The following is a 17,458-nucleotide window of genomic DNA, read 5'->3' on the forward strand; positions in this document are numbered from 1 at the left end:
GGTGGTGAAGTTTCTGTTGGGAATTTAATGGCTTCACTTCACTGAGGAATCAGACACATGTGACTTACCAGGCCACTACATAAAGATGGAAATTGCTTAGTAAGTATTAAGCTCTTAAACTGTCAGTGATAAGGTATCAGTGACCAAAACTTTGCCTATGAGCTTCTGGCAGTTGCCAAGCATCAGAAACTAAAATGTACATAATCAGCCAATTTGAAACTAGTGGGATAGTGGAAGTTGTGATTAAACTGGGGGCAACTGCACTGTGAACTACAAAAAGCTGCCACTATGGTCAACAGTTTGAAGGAAGAGCCCTCAGCACCTTTTATCTCCGTGCATCAAGCCAGTGGACACTTGAAGGGTTGGCTGTTTCTGTTCCATTCTCTGTGAGTCTAACCCTTTCTAACTTTGCCAAATGAGGCATGGAAATCCAAGTATGGATTTGTGATGTTTTAATGCTGTGATGAGCCTCATGAGAGGGACCAAAACAGACTCTTAAACAATTAGAAGTGGTTAACATACAGAACAGTAAGGGTAGACCAAAAAAATACCTCAAGACTGCCATTCACAGAATCCCTGCCTGACAGCAAGGAGGGCTATTGGTCCAACAGGGAGTGGCTGCATCAAGGCTAGCAAGTGTTAAAATGTTTCTTACACAATGGAACTTCAGGTCTGTAGTAGCTAAAAACCTGTCCTCTTGCCACAGCTTGCCATGCATGGTCAGCTTACACTAGGATTTTCCATTTCAGAGCATCATGGAAGCTATTCCCACCTGTTTTATCAAAAGACTGCATATTGTAAGTCCGTAGTTCTGCTGGTCCAGAAAGTCTTCCAGTAGTTGGAGGATTAGGGAAAAACCTTTCCTGTCTTCGAGCAGGAAGAACTGGATCAGCATAAGGCTCACCTAAACATTGAAGAAATCACAAAAAACAGATCTGTGAAGATTTATTCCTTCCATTCCACACAAGTTTAGACCAGAATGATTCTCTGGCTATCTTATACTCTTGTAAATATACAAAGTGTCCATTAATCAGGGTGAGCAAATATATCTTAAATAACCCAGAGGAATCCCACCAAGAATAACCCAATAGCTTATGTTTCTAAAGAGCTGCAAAAGAGAAAGTTCATTGATTTTTGGTTTAACATACAGCAGAATTTTGAAAGCTATGACTGCCTAAATTATAAACAGTAGGGCCTTGAAACAAAGGCTCAGCCAACAAAGAAGATCAAAGACAAAATAAGGTACTATACATTTTAAGCCATTCTTAGGTAAGAATGCTGTTTTCCATTATGTTTCATAGTGCTGTAATATGTTTCCACCAACTTGCTGGGATCAGATCTAGCAATCCAGCATGCAGCAACAAGACAAACTGTATCAGTGAGATCCAAGGGCAAAGGTGAGCTAAGAACACGAAGGAAAGGCCAAGGAAACCAGACTACCTCTCTGCAGTATTCTGTCAACAGACCAGACCTGTCAGATGAGAAACTGCATCCTGAGAGGACCTTGAGTTCTACCACCAGGCTTTCACACAGATGTGTATTGCTTGCTGCAATAATAAATGAGGTACCTTAATCTGTCTACATTACCTAAATGTTTATTTTTCTAAACTTGTAACGTTTTCTCTTCTTTATTACATGTATCCAGGAAGGTTGTCCATCCCCCCCAGTTTTTACTTGAGACATAGCAGAATACTCTTAACTCATCTCTGCCTTCTCTGAGTGGAAATGTGCAATACAGATGTTTAGCTTTAGAAGTGAGGGTGAAGACTGATTTTTGCTGCTGTTAATCATTGAAGAGACAGTATCAATAGGAAAACATGTGCCAGACAGGATGAACATACCATGGTACTTCTGTACTATTAATATAAATGCAGGGTTTTTTTAAAAATAGTATTTAACACATTACCTAGTTTTATTTAAATAAATTAGAACTTTTTACTTCTTAAATCTCTTATTAACTATCCAGCCAGACAGGTCTTTTAATGCACTAAACAAACTCCCAGTCAAATGATGAAACCAAACAGTTGATTGTCCCTTGGTAATACCAATATATACTCAAAAGATAGCAGAGAAGAGCAAGTGAGCCACACTGTTCAAGAAGAGGAGAAAACTACTATCAAAAAAAACCACTTCAGTTGCACTTGCAGGTCCAAGAAAACATTTAATATTTTTAAACCCCAAATAGTTAAATATATAGACACTAAGTCAGTAACTCCTCTTTTCCATGGATACAGTAGCTAAGCTGAGTTTTTACCTGGTGGAGGCAGAACTATCCTGCGTTCTCTTTCCCAAGGAGGAGACAGGGATCCAGTATCTGATGGTGGTCTGTGGGGATCAGTTAGTCTATCAGAATTCAGCTCTCCTCTTTCACTTCCAGCTTCATACATGACAGTTGGTCCTCTGGATCCTAATCAAAGAAACTGAGCAGTTATTCCCCCTTGTGTTTTAAATCCTCTGCTATGGCTTTCCTCATTCAGTCTGGAAATAGTGAAACAAATCATGGGATGCCAACACTGTCAAGACACACGAGGCTCACGGCTCCACAGGACTCTCCAGCTGTTTGCTAAGGACCAGTTACGCCTATGAGAAGTGTTCACAGGTGTGCAATGAAAAGGTTTTAGTTCAGTAACAGCACAACACAGAGGACCTGCAATGCTTTTGAAAAAACTAACAATTTTACAAGTTTCAGTTGATTTGAACCAGAAACCAGTACCCTCATGATAAATAGTCTTCTCAGTGATAAAAAACCTGCTGCTAACAGTTAGCATGCTGAGAGAGTTAACAGTGGTATTAACAAACACCCATCTGCATTCAACACTCTTCTGGTTCTAATTCTTTATTCAAGAAGAAGAAAAATCTAAACCAAAAAATCCAAACCAGACAAAAGAAAAACCTCTAAGGCCAGGTCAACACATAATCAAGTGCAATAAAAACTGTAAAAATTAGTGATTTTAGATTGCAAGCTTGCTCTAAAACAGACTGGGTCTGAAAAATTAGAGAAATACTGAATTCTGCTATCATTCTCTAATTCTCCGTACTAAAAGTCAACCTAAAACTCGAAGCCATTGTGTGTCTTGTGCACTCTGAGATAAGTACTACAATTGCACTTATTGAAATCCTTATAGAAGAGAAATTTGGGCATACTTCTCACTAATTAAGTAAGGCTTCAGTGGGTGTAATGGTAAAAATAAATTAAACAGTAGCTTCTTTATTACCTGTAACAGATGCTGAACTTCACTCTAGCATTTACCTACACTGCTTCCATCAACATATGAAGTATGAATGGAGGATATTTTTCTTCCCTTACAACCCATGCCACCACAGCTTACTGTCACCTACTCCTCAATCTCTGAATTATATTCCTCACACACAAACTTCCTGGTCCCTTCTATCAGTAGAGAAGAAACACTCTCCATGTATGATGGCTGCTTCGAATTTAGAACAAAGGGAAGAGAAACAATTTACTGAAGCAGTAACTTTCTAATACCACAACCACCAATAAAACTGCCTCATGTTTTTGACAACATTCTCTCATGGACTGCAGGCCAATGAGATGAAAGGGGCAGTATTCTTTCTTCAGAAAACTAAGACTCCCTTTTACTTTAAAATCTTACTTATTTCAGCAGAACCTCATCTGTCCAAGAAATAAAAGACAACAGCTAAGTCTGACTTTTTTCTTAATTTATGCTTGCTTCTAAAATGAATCCACTGACCAACCTACCAATAAAAACTAGATTTCCAATTGTACAGTTACACATTAAACAGCTTTAGAAGGAAGTTGAAAAACAGGAAGAGTTTGTTCAACCAACTGTTGATGTTGAATTGGTTGTTTTAATACTTTTTGTCACTAACAAGAGGAAAAGGTGTGACAGGTTTATAGGAGAGGAGAGAGAAATCCAGAATAGATAAATTTTCAAGTTTAAGAATTGTACCTCTTCCTCCTCCTCCACCTGGAAGCATAGGTGAAAGCCTTAAAGGACCCTCCAACAAAGTTGGAGGGGAAAGAAAAGCTCTTGTTTCAGATGAAGGCCGGCCCATTGGTGAGGGTCCATATGGGGAATGCTCTGGAACAGTTAAAACAAAATACTCAAGTTCACAATACTTAGTTTAACAAAATGTATAAATAACTTCTCAGGTGAAGTTAAAAACTAAACTGTGTAACTAAAATGAAAATTGTGCTCTCATTACCATGTGTAACATATTCCCAGTCTACTCTCATCAATACTACAAATGCTCTTAGTTTCAACAAAATACTAGACATGACCTAGAGTCACTTATGACCCAATTATTTTTTTTTGAATGACTGGTATTTGTACATACACATGGCCAAGATAGTTTTCAAACAATTAAATATGTGTGGTCTTGGGAAACAAAACCATAAACCAAAAGAATTAGGCTCTATTTTACAATTCAATACTGTACCTCTGCCAAATGGTCTCAGTGGAATATCAAGAGCATAAGGGTCTTTTTCTAAAAGTTCAAGTTTAAATTCTGCTTCAGTTAATCTGCAAAGAGACAACAAATAGTAAGTGACCAAGAAATGCAAAAGCTTTACCAGGCTACACTGTTTACTGCCAGGCTTTCTACCTAACTAGTTAATGAAGCAAGGTATTTTATTCCCTAAATAAATAAGACAAAGGATGTCACAGTGCTCTGAACTTAAAAATGCCTTAAAGTATTTCTCTATGCTGCTGTGTTTAAACTGTAATGCTGAAGTTGCATTTCAGATACCAGATTCCTAGTATGACATCACTCTAACTGCACTCCAAGTATTAGTTAAACTCACCCCTGGAAGTTCCTCTCAACTACTACCCACCATTAGTTCAGCAGTAGCTTCTGAGATAAGCTGTAAAATCACAAGATAACCATGACATCTGCTTGATACATACTTAAACAAAAAACCAAACAAAACCTCCCTCTTAATATTTGTGTTCTAGTACTACATTCTGCTTCTTTGCTGAAGTATTTAAATACTTCACATAGTTCCTAAGTTCTTACTTTCTTGCATGTCATAATTACAGGAAAGCTCAAGTGACTCCCTTTCTTTCAGAACTCGAGCACTGTGATCTCTATGCTGTGGCTGGGGCCACAACACATTAACAGAAAACATCAAACTGCATAAATCCAACACATGCCAAACTGCATTTGCTTAGGAATAGATAAGAACTGCACTTACTTTTGTCTGTTATGTGCATTTTCTTTTTTTATATCACTGAGGTGTCTTTCAGCTGCTCGGGCTGTCAGCTTTGGGAAAGGACAAAAAGCAGATGCTTAGATACTGCTATTTTTTGATTAAATGCTTCATAAATATGACAATTCCTAGGTCCAAGACATTCTATGTGAAGTGTATAGATTGCATTTTCACAAGATATAACTCATGTATGGAGCCCCACATATGTCAACAAATGATATAAGCAGCTCTAAAACCCAAATGTTTGAGGAATGATAAGGCTTTCCCTGCAGGTCCTTAAAACTTCAGAGATTGAATTCTCTGGCTATAGCTGCTTTGAAGCATCTAGAGAAGATTTAAAGTCTCAAATTCTATGTAAGAATGTTTCATTTTAAAATGAGATAGATAAAATCTTTACGACAACAAAGCACAGCTTTTAGCAGGATTTTATCTCAGACGTTCTATAAAGTGAAGAACATATTAGTCAGGAGATACTTTAAATTTTCCTGTTTGGAAAAAAAAGGCAAAAATGGATTTTGTAGAAACACTCTTAGGAAGCTGTCAGTAGAACATTCTGTTCTCACAGGACATAAGGTCTTCTACTTCTAGATAAAAGAAATTAAGTACATTCAAAGAAAATACCAAAATGGCATTGAAACAAAGCCAAAGCTTTCATTATTAGCAAAATGTCACACATTTGTTATATGGTGTCATGTTCTTCTAGCAGATTTATTGCTATAACAAATGATATAAGATTATCATTCTTCTGTGTTCATAAGTATCCAGCTTAATTTTTCCAACTGTTTTATATAAGTATTTTTAACATGCTTTTGTGTATTTCTGCAAGAAATCTGTATGTTTAAGTGAAAGGTTAGAGATAATTTTGATGATCTGTTTTTAGTAAGAACCAAAAAGTGATAACGCAAACTTTTTGAATAATGAAAAATGAAGATGCAGAAAACAGGGAAAATTCAGTATTTGAAACTTACCCAATTATCATGAGCTTTCTTCTCATGTGAAGTAATCTGTGAAAGAGAGATTCATTATTCATCTAAACACCCAAACTTATGATTATATGGTCTTTTTTATAAATTTAATGTGTGTGAGTAATTAATAAAAGAGATGCCTAAACTGAAATTTCAACTTTTCAAAAAAGTTATCTGGTGATCTTTGCTATGAAATCATGTCAGTCAGAACCAGATGACATTAAGAAGAGGGAGGGGTGGCAAAATTAGACACCCAAGAAAGCCAAGCCACAAACCAACAGTAAGTGATATTCCAGTCACACTAACATCCCTCCTACTGGCATGACGTTGTCACAAAGCACAAAATACCTGATTCTCGTAAGAACGAATGGTTCTCTCCAGCTCTTCTTCAAGATCCTTTGCTCGCTCTCTGTAACAAAATGAGCATTTATGATATTGTCATGAAATGTGCAGGAAAGTTTTGAATACGATAAACTCAACAGTAGCCACAAGGTGAAATTAAGATTTTTTTTTTTTAATCCAAAAGACAGTATTGTCACTTATGCCCATGGGATATAAAAAATTATACTAACAGGGGAAATTCTAGGTCTTACGTTACTGCAGACAGGGATGTAAACAAGAGAACAGAACCCAAACCCCAACACACCCCCAGCTTTGATTGTGATGTTTCCAACATAAAGGTTATCCTTTCTCACATGCCCTACCAGCCAGCCTCACCCAGCTCAGCACAGGAACTGGTGTGGCTGGAGCACCACACTGTCACAGGCTACCAGTCAGTCCTGAGGGACAGTCACCTGCACTGAAGTTACTGCAAGAGCACAGGTATGATGCCACCTTTGCTGCCAGCTGCCCTGTGCATGGCCTCTCTAGGTTCTACACTCTCTCAGCAGGTGGGCCAAAGACACAGACATTGCTTGGTTATACTCAATTTGCAATATTAATAGTCCCTTTTAAATTAGGATGCCTACAAAATCCATGTTCTGAATAAATCAAGAAGAGTGAACTTTGTCTTCCTGTATGAATACTGAAGAATGTCCACAAGAAAGAATTCATCTAATTAACTCTTCAGGAAGCATTCATCACTATTGTTAGGCCTAATACTCCCATAAACACGGAAGTAAAATGGCAAATATACATTACATATTGAAAAATTATGCCAAAGTTAGAGAAAATGCAGAAAAAACCCAGAGGTACACAGCTGGTGTAACAAAAACCAGAGCAAAGCAGTTAAAAAACAGCTACAGCAAGTATTCACCCACGACAATATTTTAGTAAAGAATTTCTAAGCAACAGGACTATGTGACAAGCTTGGAGATACAGAAATAGAATATTGTAACTATACAGCATAAATGTTAGCTCTGTAGGGAAACTGAACATTCCATTTACTTCACAACATCCTCTTAACTTTGTATTTTTAGCTTCGTTCAGTAAGGGGAACAAATTAGAGATCAGATCTCTCATCTCAGATTACAGATCCACTTCTACCACACCATTAAAGCTGATGTATCAGTACAATTAGGATTTTAATGGAAGAGAACTTGCCACAATCTTCAACACCCAAATGATTTAACAAAGTAAAACCACCCTTAGTCTGTATTATTAGACACAAACTAGCATCTAATACACACACACCACAAAGAAACTGGAAGAAAATACATTTGCTTATGCTGTATTTTTTTAATTCTCTATTGCTCTTTCTTCACTTTGGAACAAGTGATTACAGCAACTAAAATCTGCAATTACCTGTAGCTGTTAAGTTCTTCAGCAGCATGAATAATTTTTTCATCTACTTTAGAAAGCTTTTCCTCCTTCTGTAGACGTTCCCTCTCTTCTACTGTCAACTTCCTTTTAACAAAATTCAAAAACTGTGGTTAATTGTGTTCCGAGGCAGCAGTTTTAAAAGCAGCCACAAATCATATCAAACAAACTAAAACCCAAACTAAAATAATGGTCAGTGATTTGTCCTGGTATTTTCTAAAAATTATTTTCTAGAGGAAAAAAAGATGGTTACCTGCTATTAAAAAAAAAAAAAAAAAAAAAAAAAAAAAAAAAAAGTCTTTGCAGGTGCCTCTATTTTATCCTTATGCCTTATTGGGCACTACAGAGGAGAAAACTCTGTACTCCAGTCCACAGATTATGCACAAGGTGGTTCTGCAGAACACACATGGATACCACTGATGCATACAGCCCTGACTGGATAAAATGGTCATTCTCCTGCAAACAGCAGTTCTTAGCAATCATCCTGTCTAAATCATGGATCTTGTGAACGTGATTTAAATTTCTATTTAATCTTCTCCTACTTTTTCATTTCCCCTGCTTGAACAGACACAGTTTTTAGAAGATGCCTTAATTCTTAGTCTTTTTTGTGCTGCTACATCACCCCACCAGCTTCTCCCCCCTCCTTTTTGGCTTTTCTAAAATTCTTTGATAAGCAGCGTACACTTGCTGACTTTTAGTGAGGTTATTTTTAAATACCATCTACACTGTCTGCTTTCAGCCTGCTTATTGTATCTTCTTTTTAACAGGTTCCTTCCCAGTCCCTTCCTGTTCTTTTTTAAAAATCAAAATACTAATGCAGTAATTTCTAGGATTTGTTGCATCTACAAAGATGCTAAATATCTACACAAATATATATACTACAAAGTAGATTACTGGAAGTAATACTTCAAAAAGGTCCTGCACACTGCTCAGTACAGGATCTAGTCTTGTGCTGATTCTCTTGCTGCCTTCAAGATTATGCCTGTGCTCTGAAGAAATGATTTCTGATTAGTAAAACTGTAATTTTACCATCATGCCCTAAAGTGATGCACCCTGCTGCCACACACACACACACACTCCTGAAGGTTACTACATGCCCTGGACCAACTTTAATTTCTAGTCCTAAACATATTTCTGATTTCAATCAATAATCATAATCCCCACTAACACTCTGACTTGAGGCAGATAGTACAGCCTTCCTATTCTGGTTTTCTTGGTGAGGAAAGCCTGATTAACAAGGGTTCTATGTTGCTTACCAACAAGAGCTTGCCTATGTTTTAAGTTTAGTTTTATATATATCTCATCATTTCTCTGACATTCCTCTTTTCAGTAAGTAAAATACATCTTGAAGTTAAAACACCTACTGATTCTCTCAGCAACTTTGACACATGTATTACATCATATAATAAATTAATTAAAGAAAAAATAATCAAGCTTTCCCACTTTAACTGCCTTATTTCCATAGATCTGTTGCTTCTTGTTTTCTGTACTTCCTTGTGGAAAAGTCCTAAAATGAATTGTTTCATGGAAACAGTTCCTATAAAACTACTGCAATCATAAATGTACATGAAAGTGTCATAAATTGTTTTCACAATTCAGCAACTTCTGGAAAGCAATATTCAAACTTTCAATAATTTTCAGTCCTCCAAATCAGAGTTACATTCAAATCAAACAGCAAGCATTGAATATAAGAAGAGGAACTAGCACCTGTGTAGTTTCATTTCATTTTCTTGATAAAGCTCAGTCATTACTTTAAGTTTCTGCTGAAGCTTTTGAACTTCACTTTCAAAACGTTCATTTTCAGACTGCAAGGAAGCTTGTTGGCTTTGAAGGTTCTCTATGCGTTCTGTCAAATTTAGAGATAATTATACTGGGATAGCACATTGGCAACATTTTAGCACACAAAAAGTCTGTAAAAACCTTTGATCTTATGTTGATTTAATAACATATAAGATATAAAGTCAGTATATTTCAATATATGACAGAAAATGAGAAACCAGCAACTATACTGTCTACCTGCCACAAAGTGCAGCCCTGCATGTGTATCAGGCCTTTGCTCCAAATCATGTAACTTGTTTGAAAACAACTCCGTTTTGTAATTCAGAATCTAAGATTTCATTTAGGGCTCTTATTATTGTATTTATTTGACTAAAGGAGTAAAACTAGCACCATCATATGCTCTTGCAGTCTGACTCCCACAAGGTCTTCCTCAACAGGCTGAATGGTTCAGATTTGTCAAACCCCCTTCCATCTTTCCAAACTGAACTCAAATTCATGTTTCTTTTCCTATTTACTATTCCTGTGCCTCTTTTCAAGAAATGTAAAAAAGCTTCAACTAAGTTTAAATATCTTTATGGCACAGAGCTTCAGTCAATTTGGAGAAGTCACTAACACAAGGAATACGTTTAAAGGACTGTAAGAAACTGAACAATCAGTCTGACAGAGCATTCACCACCCAAATAACAAAGCCTTACATTCAAAAATGATGGCTACTCTGCTGGCTATGATTATGAAACAATAGCTAATTACAAGTTTTAATTTAAATTCGAGTGATTTTTATTTCATAAGGTTTAATTCAGTATGTCCTACACAACAAAGGAAAAGAAACAGATCAAGATGTTTTCAAGTTCAATTCTCTAAATGCAATACTTTATATTTTAAGGATTGAGCTTGCACCCTTTACAAACTAACTATAATTAAGCTACCCTTTTAATAGATGGCTTTAAAATTTAGATTAAAACTCCACTGTTTCATGTACAGAAATTATGTAAAGGAGGTATTATCTATTTATTAATATCACTTTGCTCTTGTATTTTAAGATTCTATAACTTAATAGTTACAGAATAGTCCAACAGAATACAACCAAATTGGCAACTTCGATTGCTTTACATCTAAAATCATGTATTTAAAATAGTTAAGCAACTTAAACATTAATTTTAAAAATTCAAGTAGTTATTAATGTAAACTAAATTAAGTCTTTACTGGAATTAATACTTGCAGCCTGTAACACCATTTCACCAAAGCAGCATCTTATTAAATGCAGAAGAAGATTTAATTACCTGCAAGTTCTTCTTTAGCTTTATTTTCATCAGATAGTTTTGAATACATTTGGTCTCTTTCTGCTTCCATGGTCTTTAAACAAGCATTTAACTACAATCAAAATTGAAAAAAAAAGAGAACATTAGAAGATTACAGGATTAAGAAAGTGTTTGCACACAAAAATATCTAATGAAACATTAAAAGATACTGAACTCTGACACTGGTATTACCAGAATAACTACATATATTCCCTCTAGTTTCCCCTCTTCCACCCACAAGTTTCTTAAAATCACGTACCTTTGCAGCATAGATCAATTTCTTTACAGTTCGTTTTTGCTCATCATCTGCTTGAAAGAATAGAACAGTAAGTCACATAAAAAGCATGAAAGTGTTTGTGACAGAGTTTACTGCTATTATTTGGCTTTTACACAAGAGCAATGCCAACATACCACAACAGGCACAGCATCCCTGGAGGATAAAGGAGCAAAAAAAAGCAGGGGTGTGAGTAGAAGACATGCCAGTATTGTAGTGCTTTGTTTGCCAGTCAACTATGACTGAATACACACTTTAATATTCAAAGACATGTGTCCTATGGAACCATAAGCACCAGCACAAAAAGAAGCTGCAGCAAGAAAGAGGAGGAAGAAAAAAGGCTTTTCTGTGTTGCTGTTTAAAGGGACTCACATCTACACCCATTAGATGACAATGCCACCACACTGCCTGCAACAAGCAACATCTCTGTAAGGATAAGGAAGCAGAAATTAGGCTCTAAGGACCCTCAGTACTACTGCTGGGAGGAGCTTAAAGAAGAAATAAAAGCAAGATTCCCACCTAGAAATGCCACAGAATCACTGTTTAATACACAGGCACATACTGCAGAATGACACTAATGACACTAGTGTCACTCTGCAAGAGACTGACCACCAAGTCTTTACATTGCTCTGTGACAGTCTGTATGCCACACAGTGCCAAACAGGAGGACAGGTTGCTATTCCAGACATGTCCAAGCATCAGTTAACTGTCCAACATGAATGACATTGGGTGAGATTGAAAAATCTGACTTCTATAAAGCCAACCTTCCAACTTTTCTGGAAGTTGGTCAGTTCTGTCATTTCTAAAACATCTGTTAAGTATTTAAATAGGGAAACTACACAAAGCATACCTAAGTGCTCTCCGTTCTCTGTTTCACCCTTTATATCTGTGTCCCAGTGGTTGTCCTCAGCATCACCATCTTCTTGTATTGCTGAACTCCAGTCTTTCATGTTCAGTATATATTGTGTCAGTGACTAAGAAAAAGCACACAAAAACCTTACAAACAAATACAAGCAATGAAAATGTAGTCATCGTTACAATTACTTTCCAAGATTTCTGTCCTTTATTTAGTTCCCTTAGTAGATTAAGTCAGTCCCACATACAGGATTCTAGATGCTTGATAATACTTTTTCTCTCAAAGTATGTACTTGCAGGTCAACAGGCACATCCTTACGAAGAAATTTCAGACAGCTCTAAGCATACATGCTTTTAGGGGGGCTTGTGTACATAAGGTACACAACTATAAGAATATACATCCAAGTTCCACACCCCAAACTGGGACAGGGGGGAAAGCCAATACTCTGTCAGAAGAAAAACAGTTTTCCCTTAGTTGTCTTTATCAGATTGTGCTGCTAAGCAAACTTGTTTTTTTCTTAGCCAGAAACATGACATTAGAGACTAGAGACAGCAATCAAAAGCCCAAAACAGCCTAAGGCATATTAAGACAAGGAGAGGTTGTCAGGCTTTCTTGGAACTCTGTGATTATAATCAGACTGAATAATTTGATTAAATGCTAAATGTCATAATTTACCTTGATTTGGCTCTCTTTATTTTTCAAAACTTCTTCTACATCTGTTTTGGATGATTCAAACATCTTCGTTTGTTCATTTAGTTCACTAAGTCGTTCACCCCATCCTTCAGCTTCTTGTAAAAGCTGAAAAGGGAAATACCAGATTAGTGTGATTGTCTACAAAACCAAGAATCAAGGATGAATAGTACTGAGTCTGTTATGTGTATTGTCTATATATAAGCAGGATTTAAACCTCTCACCACCAGTAAGAATTAGCAGAGATAAGAAACAAGGTAACAAGAAAGTTACCTCAAGAGTTGAAAATTAAGACTTCTGTTATAGTTCAGTTGCTTCAGCTGCTACAGCTGCCCATTGTAATTAGTTGTTATTTTTAAGCATTTATTGGAAGCGTTCAGTTTATTGCACTCAAGTTTAAAAACCCTGATGTGACAATAGCAATGAATATAAAGTAGAGATAATTTATGTAACAGTGACATACACTGGGGAATGGACGGAAAACACTCACACTCCAATATGCACACACAATTCTGAAATGGTGCCTGTGTCTTTTCAACTTGGAAGTGGTCAGAGATGTAAGGGAAAACAAGAAGCTTTTAGGCTGTTATTTATATTCATGTGACTTGCAAAACTGTATTATTTTTCCTCCTCTTCTCCGTACCTCTTGAAGTAATTTTAAAATTTTACTTTAAAAAAGCTTCTCCATTACATACAGTCACAGTTGTATGTAATCAACACCTACTAGTACATATCTGCAATTAACTGGGCTTATCTGAAATGATAGGTAGGTTCCAAGGTTACATTTTACAGATATTCCCTAGTAAAATATCATTTCACAAAAATATTTTTACAGGAGTAAAGGGATTAGAACACTTCATCACCGGCTACTAAAAGTAATCACTGCAACATATTAACTAATTACATTGTGAGAACAAAATTGAATGGATGCAAATTTCTATTAAGACAAAACATGCTTTACAACAACATAGGGTAAAGTACAAACAAATTAGCTTAAGAGTCTATCAAAAAATACTTTTTAAAGTTGCACAACAGGCAATTGATTTAAAAGAAGTAAATGTACAGAAAAGAATAACTAGGTTGAGCAACGAGAACATAACAGGCAGTTATACTAAAAATAAAACCAGAAAATGGTAATTAAACAGGGGAACTGCCATGCAAATAGACAAGCAAGCCTGAACACTAGTTATCAAAGATAAACTAAAAGGCACAAAACAAAAGGTATGTGACTAGAATTGAATTAACACACATTGCCCCTTAGCACACAATTGCACTTTCCACACAGTAAAAGGCATGTATAAATTTGCAGCATCATGCAAACGACGTATTAAGGATTAGAAGACAAACATAGAAAACTATTTTTATCATTGTCATCATCAAAAGATGACTTTTAAGAGATTCCTTCTTCATGAAACCAAAAAGAAGAAAAATTTACATTGTAAATTGACTTTATACGCCTGTAAGAATTACGATAAAGAGAAACAGCAAGGATTTGCAATGAGCTAAAGCAATATATATTTCTAATGTTCCTGAAGAAAAAAAAAAAAACCAAACCAAAAAACCAGCAAAGCACAGAAGTTCATTAACAGTTCCCGCCTTCAACCTAAAAGGCCCAATCCTCTCTCTGACACATCACAAACCTGAAACAACACATCTTATAAAGTTAAGCTGTGATGTGTCAGAAGATTTTTACCCATTTGCATAAAATGGACAGAGGAAGAAAGGACTCTAGTTTCTATGAACAAATAACATCTTTGTTATCTTTTGAGCATACATGAAATTCCATCTTTAAGAAAAAAGTAAGAAGGGAAAACAAAAGAAGGATATGGATATTCTGATATAGTAAACTAACTCTCACACTTAGAAAGCACTTCAGAAATGAGAAGACAAATAAGTAAGGCAGATGCTTTCTCTTTTTCACTTAGCAGGTTCCAGCAACAAATAATATTATGTTGTTTAGCTACTAAAAAGCACAGTGAACTATGCACAAACATTCTCAAACTAGTAAAAAATGCAACAAACCTCAGTTAACAACAAAGTGTAGTAATTAATCCTAAAAAATGTGGTTAAGGAACTACTCATAACCAGGTTATTTTATCTGAAGAAATGCAAAAGAACTTTTTTTTTTTTTTTTTTTTTTTATCTAGGAACATGGCAATTAAACCCTGGAAATAGTTTTTAATGTTTTTTTCCCATGGTTCTCCTTGATATAAAATGATTGCCTAAGAAATATAGGCAACTGCCAGGGTTTCTAGACAAGTAAAAGAATTTTCTCTCTGCCTCTGTAGAGAACCCCAGCTGTGGACTTGTTCAGATATTTCTGCTTTATTCCAGGTCCCAGCAAAGTTCTTATTAGACTTTCATTACCACATGCCCACCTTCCACTGAACTCCATCCATTCCCCACAAACTGTAACTACTGCATTTCTTTCAAACAGGATTATTTTAGACAAAGTTACTCCAAGGTAAAATTGTTTTAAAAACCATGCCCTCTTCCTCATTCCATTTACTAAAACACACAAGAGGTATTAACAAACTTGTTGAGGATGAGCTTTTTGGAGAAATCATATTTATTATTATCATAGAAAAACACAGTATTTCTAAGGATAACTAGGAAGAACCTACCTGTTTCTCACTTTCCTGGAGATGGCTGTTTTCATCTACTGCATCTTGAACAGATGTCTTGAGTCTTTCAGTATTAATCTGATACACTTTTAGGGTGGACTTGGCCTAAGTGAAATTAAAAAGTGTGTTGTTCAAATGGTATTGGTGAAGATATAGGTGGGATCATTATGATATTACTGGACTTGTCTTCTGTTTTCTGGCTGTACTACATACATATTCTCATATTTTCTCTACAATTTCGACAGTTTTTGCTGACTGTAGTTTTGCAATACTGTATCACGGAGGAGTAAGAAAGCAAAGACCAGGTAACTACTTCTCGATAAATGCCAATCACTATATGGAATTAAAAGCTGCTCAATCAAGCCCCCCCAAAGTACTAAGCCTTACAAAGTCTTTTGGTTTACACACATATGATTTTTACACTCTTAATAGAAAAAAACCCCAGTAACTACATGGGGAATATAGAAATTGCAAAGATTTGAAAACAGAAACTATAAAGGTTAGACATACCTCGTCAATTTGTGACTGGATAGATTTTTCTTCATTCTCTAAAGACTCCACTTTCTCCTGAATTTCAGCCACCTGAAAATTATTAGTTGTCACACAGCTTCTTTCACATATTTGACTGACAATGTCTAGGCAATTAATAAAATCATTTTTATTTTCAAACCAAGAAAGTTCTACTGCTGAATCAGTAAAAATGTGAGTAAAAACAACTTTTCTTCTTTTGAGTATTTTCCTTTATCATTTTTCTAATGTTATAGGGAAGACAAAATGGAAAACGTAGGGTTTATTGCAGAACACACAAAGAAAATAGTTTGTCTTCTCTGCAGAGATTTTTTTTCGTGAGAATTTTTTTTTAAATTAATAGAAACAGAGACAAGATTCTATTTATTCTTACCAAGGTATCATTTTCCAACTGCTTAGATTTTTCTTCTTCCAGTTCTTTTTCTAGATTCTCTATTTCCTCATTGAGTTTCAAGTTTGACTTGTTCAGTTTTTCATGCATTTCCTAAATCAAATTTGTTTGTGAGTTAAGAAATCATTTGATATTAATTACATATAACAAGTATATTTTAAATATGACAGCCAAATATTTTTCACTCAAATACTCGAGAGACTCGTGCATGAACAAAAGCTGTAAGAATTAGCTCTATAGGATCTGAGGTGCAAATTGAAATAAACCTATTTGCTTTTTTACATGAATTTTATAAAGCCTATTAGGCATTTGATTCACTTATCCAGAACTCTTTTACAAATATATTCTCAGTTTGGGGGATATGAACAATGTACTGGTAATTTTACTTTAAAATTGTGCACCTGTAGGCTATGGAAAGTATTTGGATTAGATCAGATGTGAGAAAAAAATACTTCATGCACTACCCTCTCCCCTAGAAATAGAAACAATTTAAGTCTTAAAATTAAATGTTGTCCAGTATACCATTTGTTCTAGTATCACTCATCCTCAATGCAATTGTTAGAAAAGGCTTCTCTTAATTTAAATGCTTTGATTTTAAGTAATTTTCAATAACCCAATTAAAATAATGGAGTTGGAGTTTTTGGGTTTGTCTGACTTTTTTTACTGTTGTTTTTATTTAGTTTGTTTGGGTGTTTTTTATTATAGGCCACTTTTCCTAAAATACTGCCTTATATTGTTGAAATAACAATTTCCATTAATCTTTTTACCTCAAAAAAAGATGTGTCTGTTGATTCTTTCATAGCATTACCATCCTTCAGAGACGACTGCAAATCTTCAAACTGAAAAGGAATTACTTTATGTCAGAATATAGGTAAATAATTGATTAAACACTAGCATTAATTTGCAATGCTCTAGTCTGAAACACAGACATCATGTAAATATTTACAAATGCACCTTGCTGGAAATCAGGAAAGCCTTAACCCTACTAGACTATTCCAGTGACATAAACCAAGAAAAGACATTTTGAAGTTGCTTGCAGTGAAATATATTGTACTGAGAATTTAAAGGCAGAACTTGCTAACACCTTAACTGCTCAAAAAGACA

The 17,458-nt window shown here is 35.5% G+C and overlaps 1 protein-coding gene across 2 annotated transcripts in view; it reads right to left on the reverse strand.

Annotated features, from left to right (window-relative positions):
• Positions 1-17,458, reverse strand: part of MIA2 (MIA SH3 domain ER export factor 2) — a 35,018-nt gene that overhangs the window by 3,455 nt on the left and 14,105 nt on the right. The window contains exons 10-27 of one of the 2 annotated variants that reach the window (XM_083863653.1): positions 17,122-17,193; positions 16,337-16,447; positions 15,946-16,017; positions 15,436-15,540; positions 12,797-12,919; positions 12,116-12,239; positions 11,638-11,691; positions 11,251-11,297; positions 10,974-11,064; positions 9,622-9,760; positions 7,900-8,001; positions 6,505-6,565; positions 6,160-6,195; positions 5,177-5,244; positions 4,423-4,505; positions 3,933-4,064; positions 2,255-2,407; positions 773-904 (exon numbers count right to left, since the gene is read on the reverse strand). In XM_083863653.1, the coding sequence (XP_083719779.1) occupies positions 773-904; positions 2,255-2,407; positions 3,933-4,064; positions 4,423-4,505; positions 5,177-5,244; positions 6,160-6,195; positions 6,505-6,565; positions 7,900-8,001; positions 9,622-9,760; positions 10,974-11,064; positions 11,251-11,297; positions 11,638-11,691; positions 12,116-12,239; positions 12,797-12,919; positions 15,436-15,540; positions 15,946-16,017; positions 16,337-16,447; positions 17,122-17,193 (1,705 nt within the window). The remainder of the gene's footprint in view (positions 1-772; positions 905-2,254; positions 2,408-3,932; positions 4,065-4,422; positions 4,506-5,176; positions 5,245-6,159; positions 6,196-6,504; positions 6,566-7,899; positions 8,002-9,621; positions 9,761-10,973; positions 11,065-11,250; positions 11,298-11,637; positions 11,692-12,115; positions 12,240-12,796; positions 12,920-15,435; positions 15,541-15,945; positions 16,018-16,336; positions 16,448-17,121; positions 17,194-17,458) is intronic. The other variant, XM_083863654.1, reaches the window with a different exon arrangement.

Source organism: Zosterops lateralis (assembly GCF_965231275.1).
Source record: "Zosterops lateralis genome assembly, chromosome: 6".
NCBI classification, from domain to species: domain Eukaryota; kingdom Metazoa; phylum Chordata; class Aves; order Passeriformes; family Zosteropidae; genus Zosterops; species Zosterops lateralis.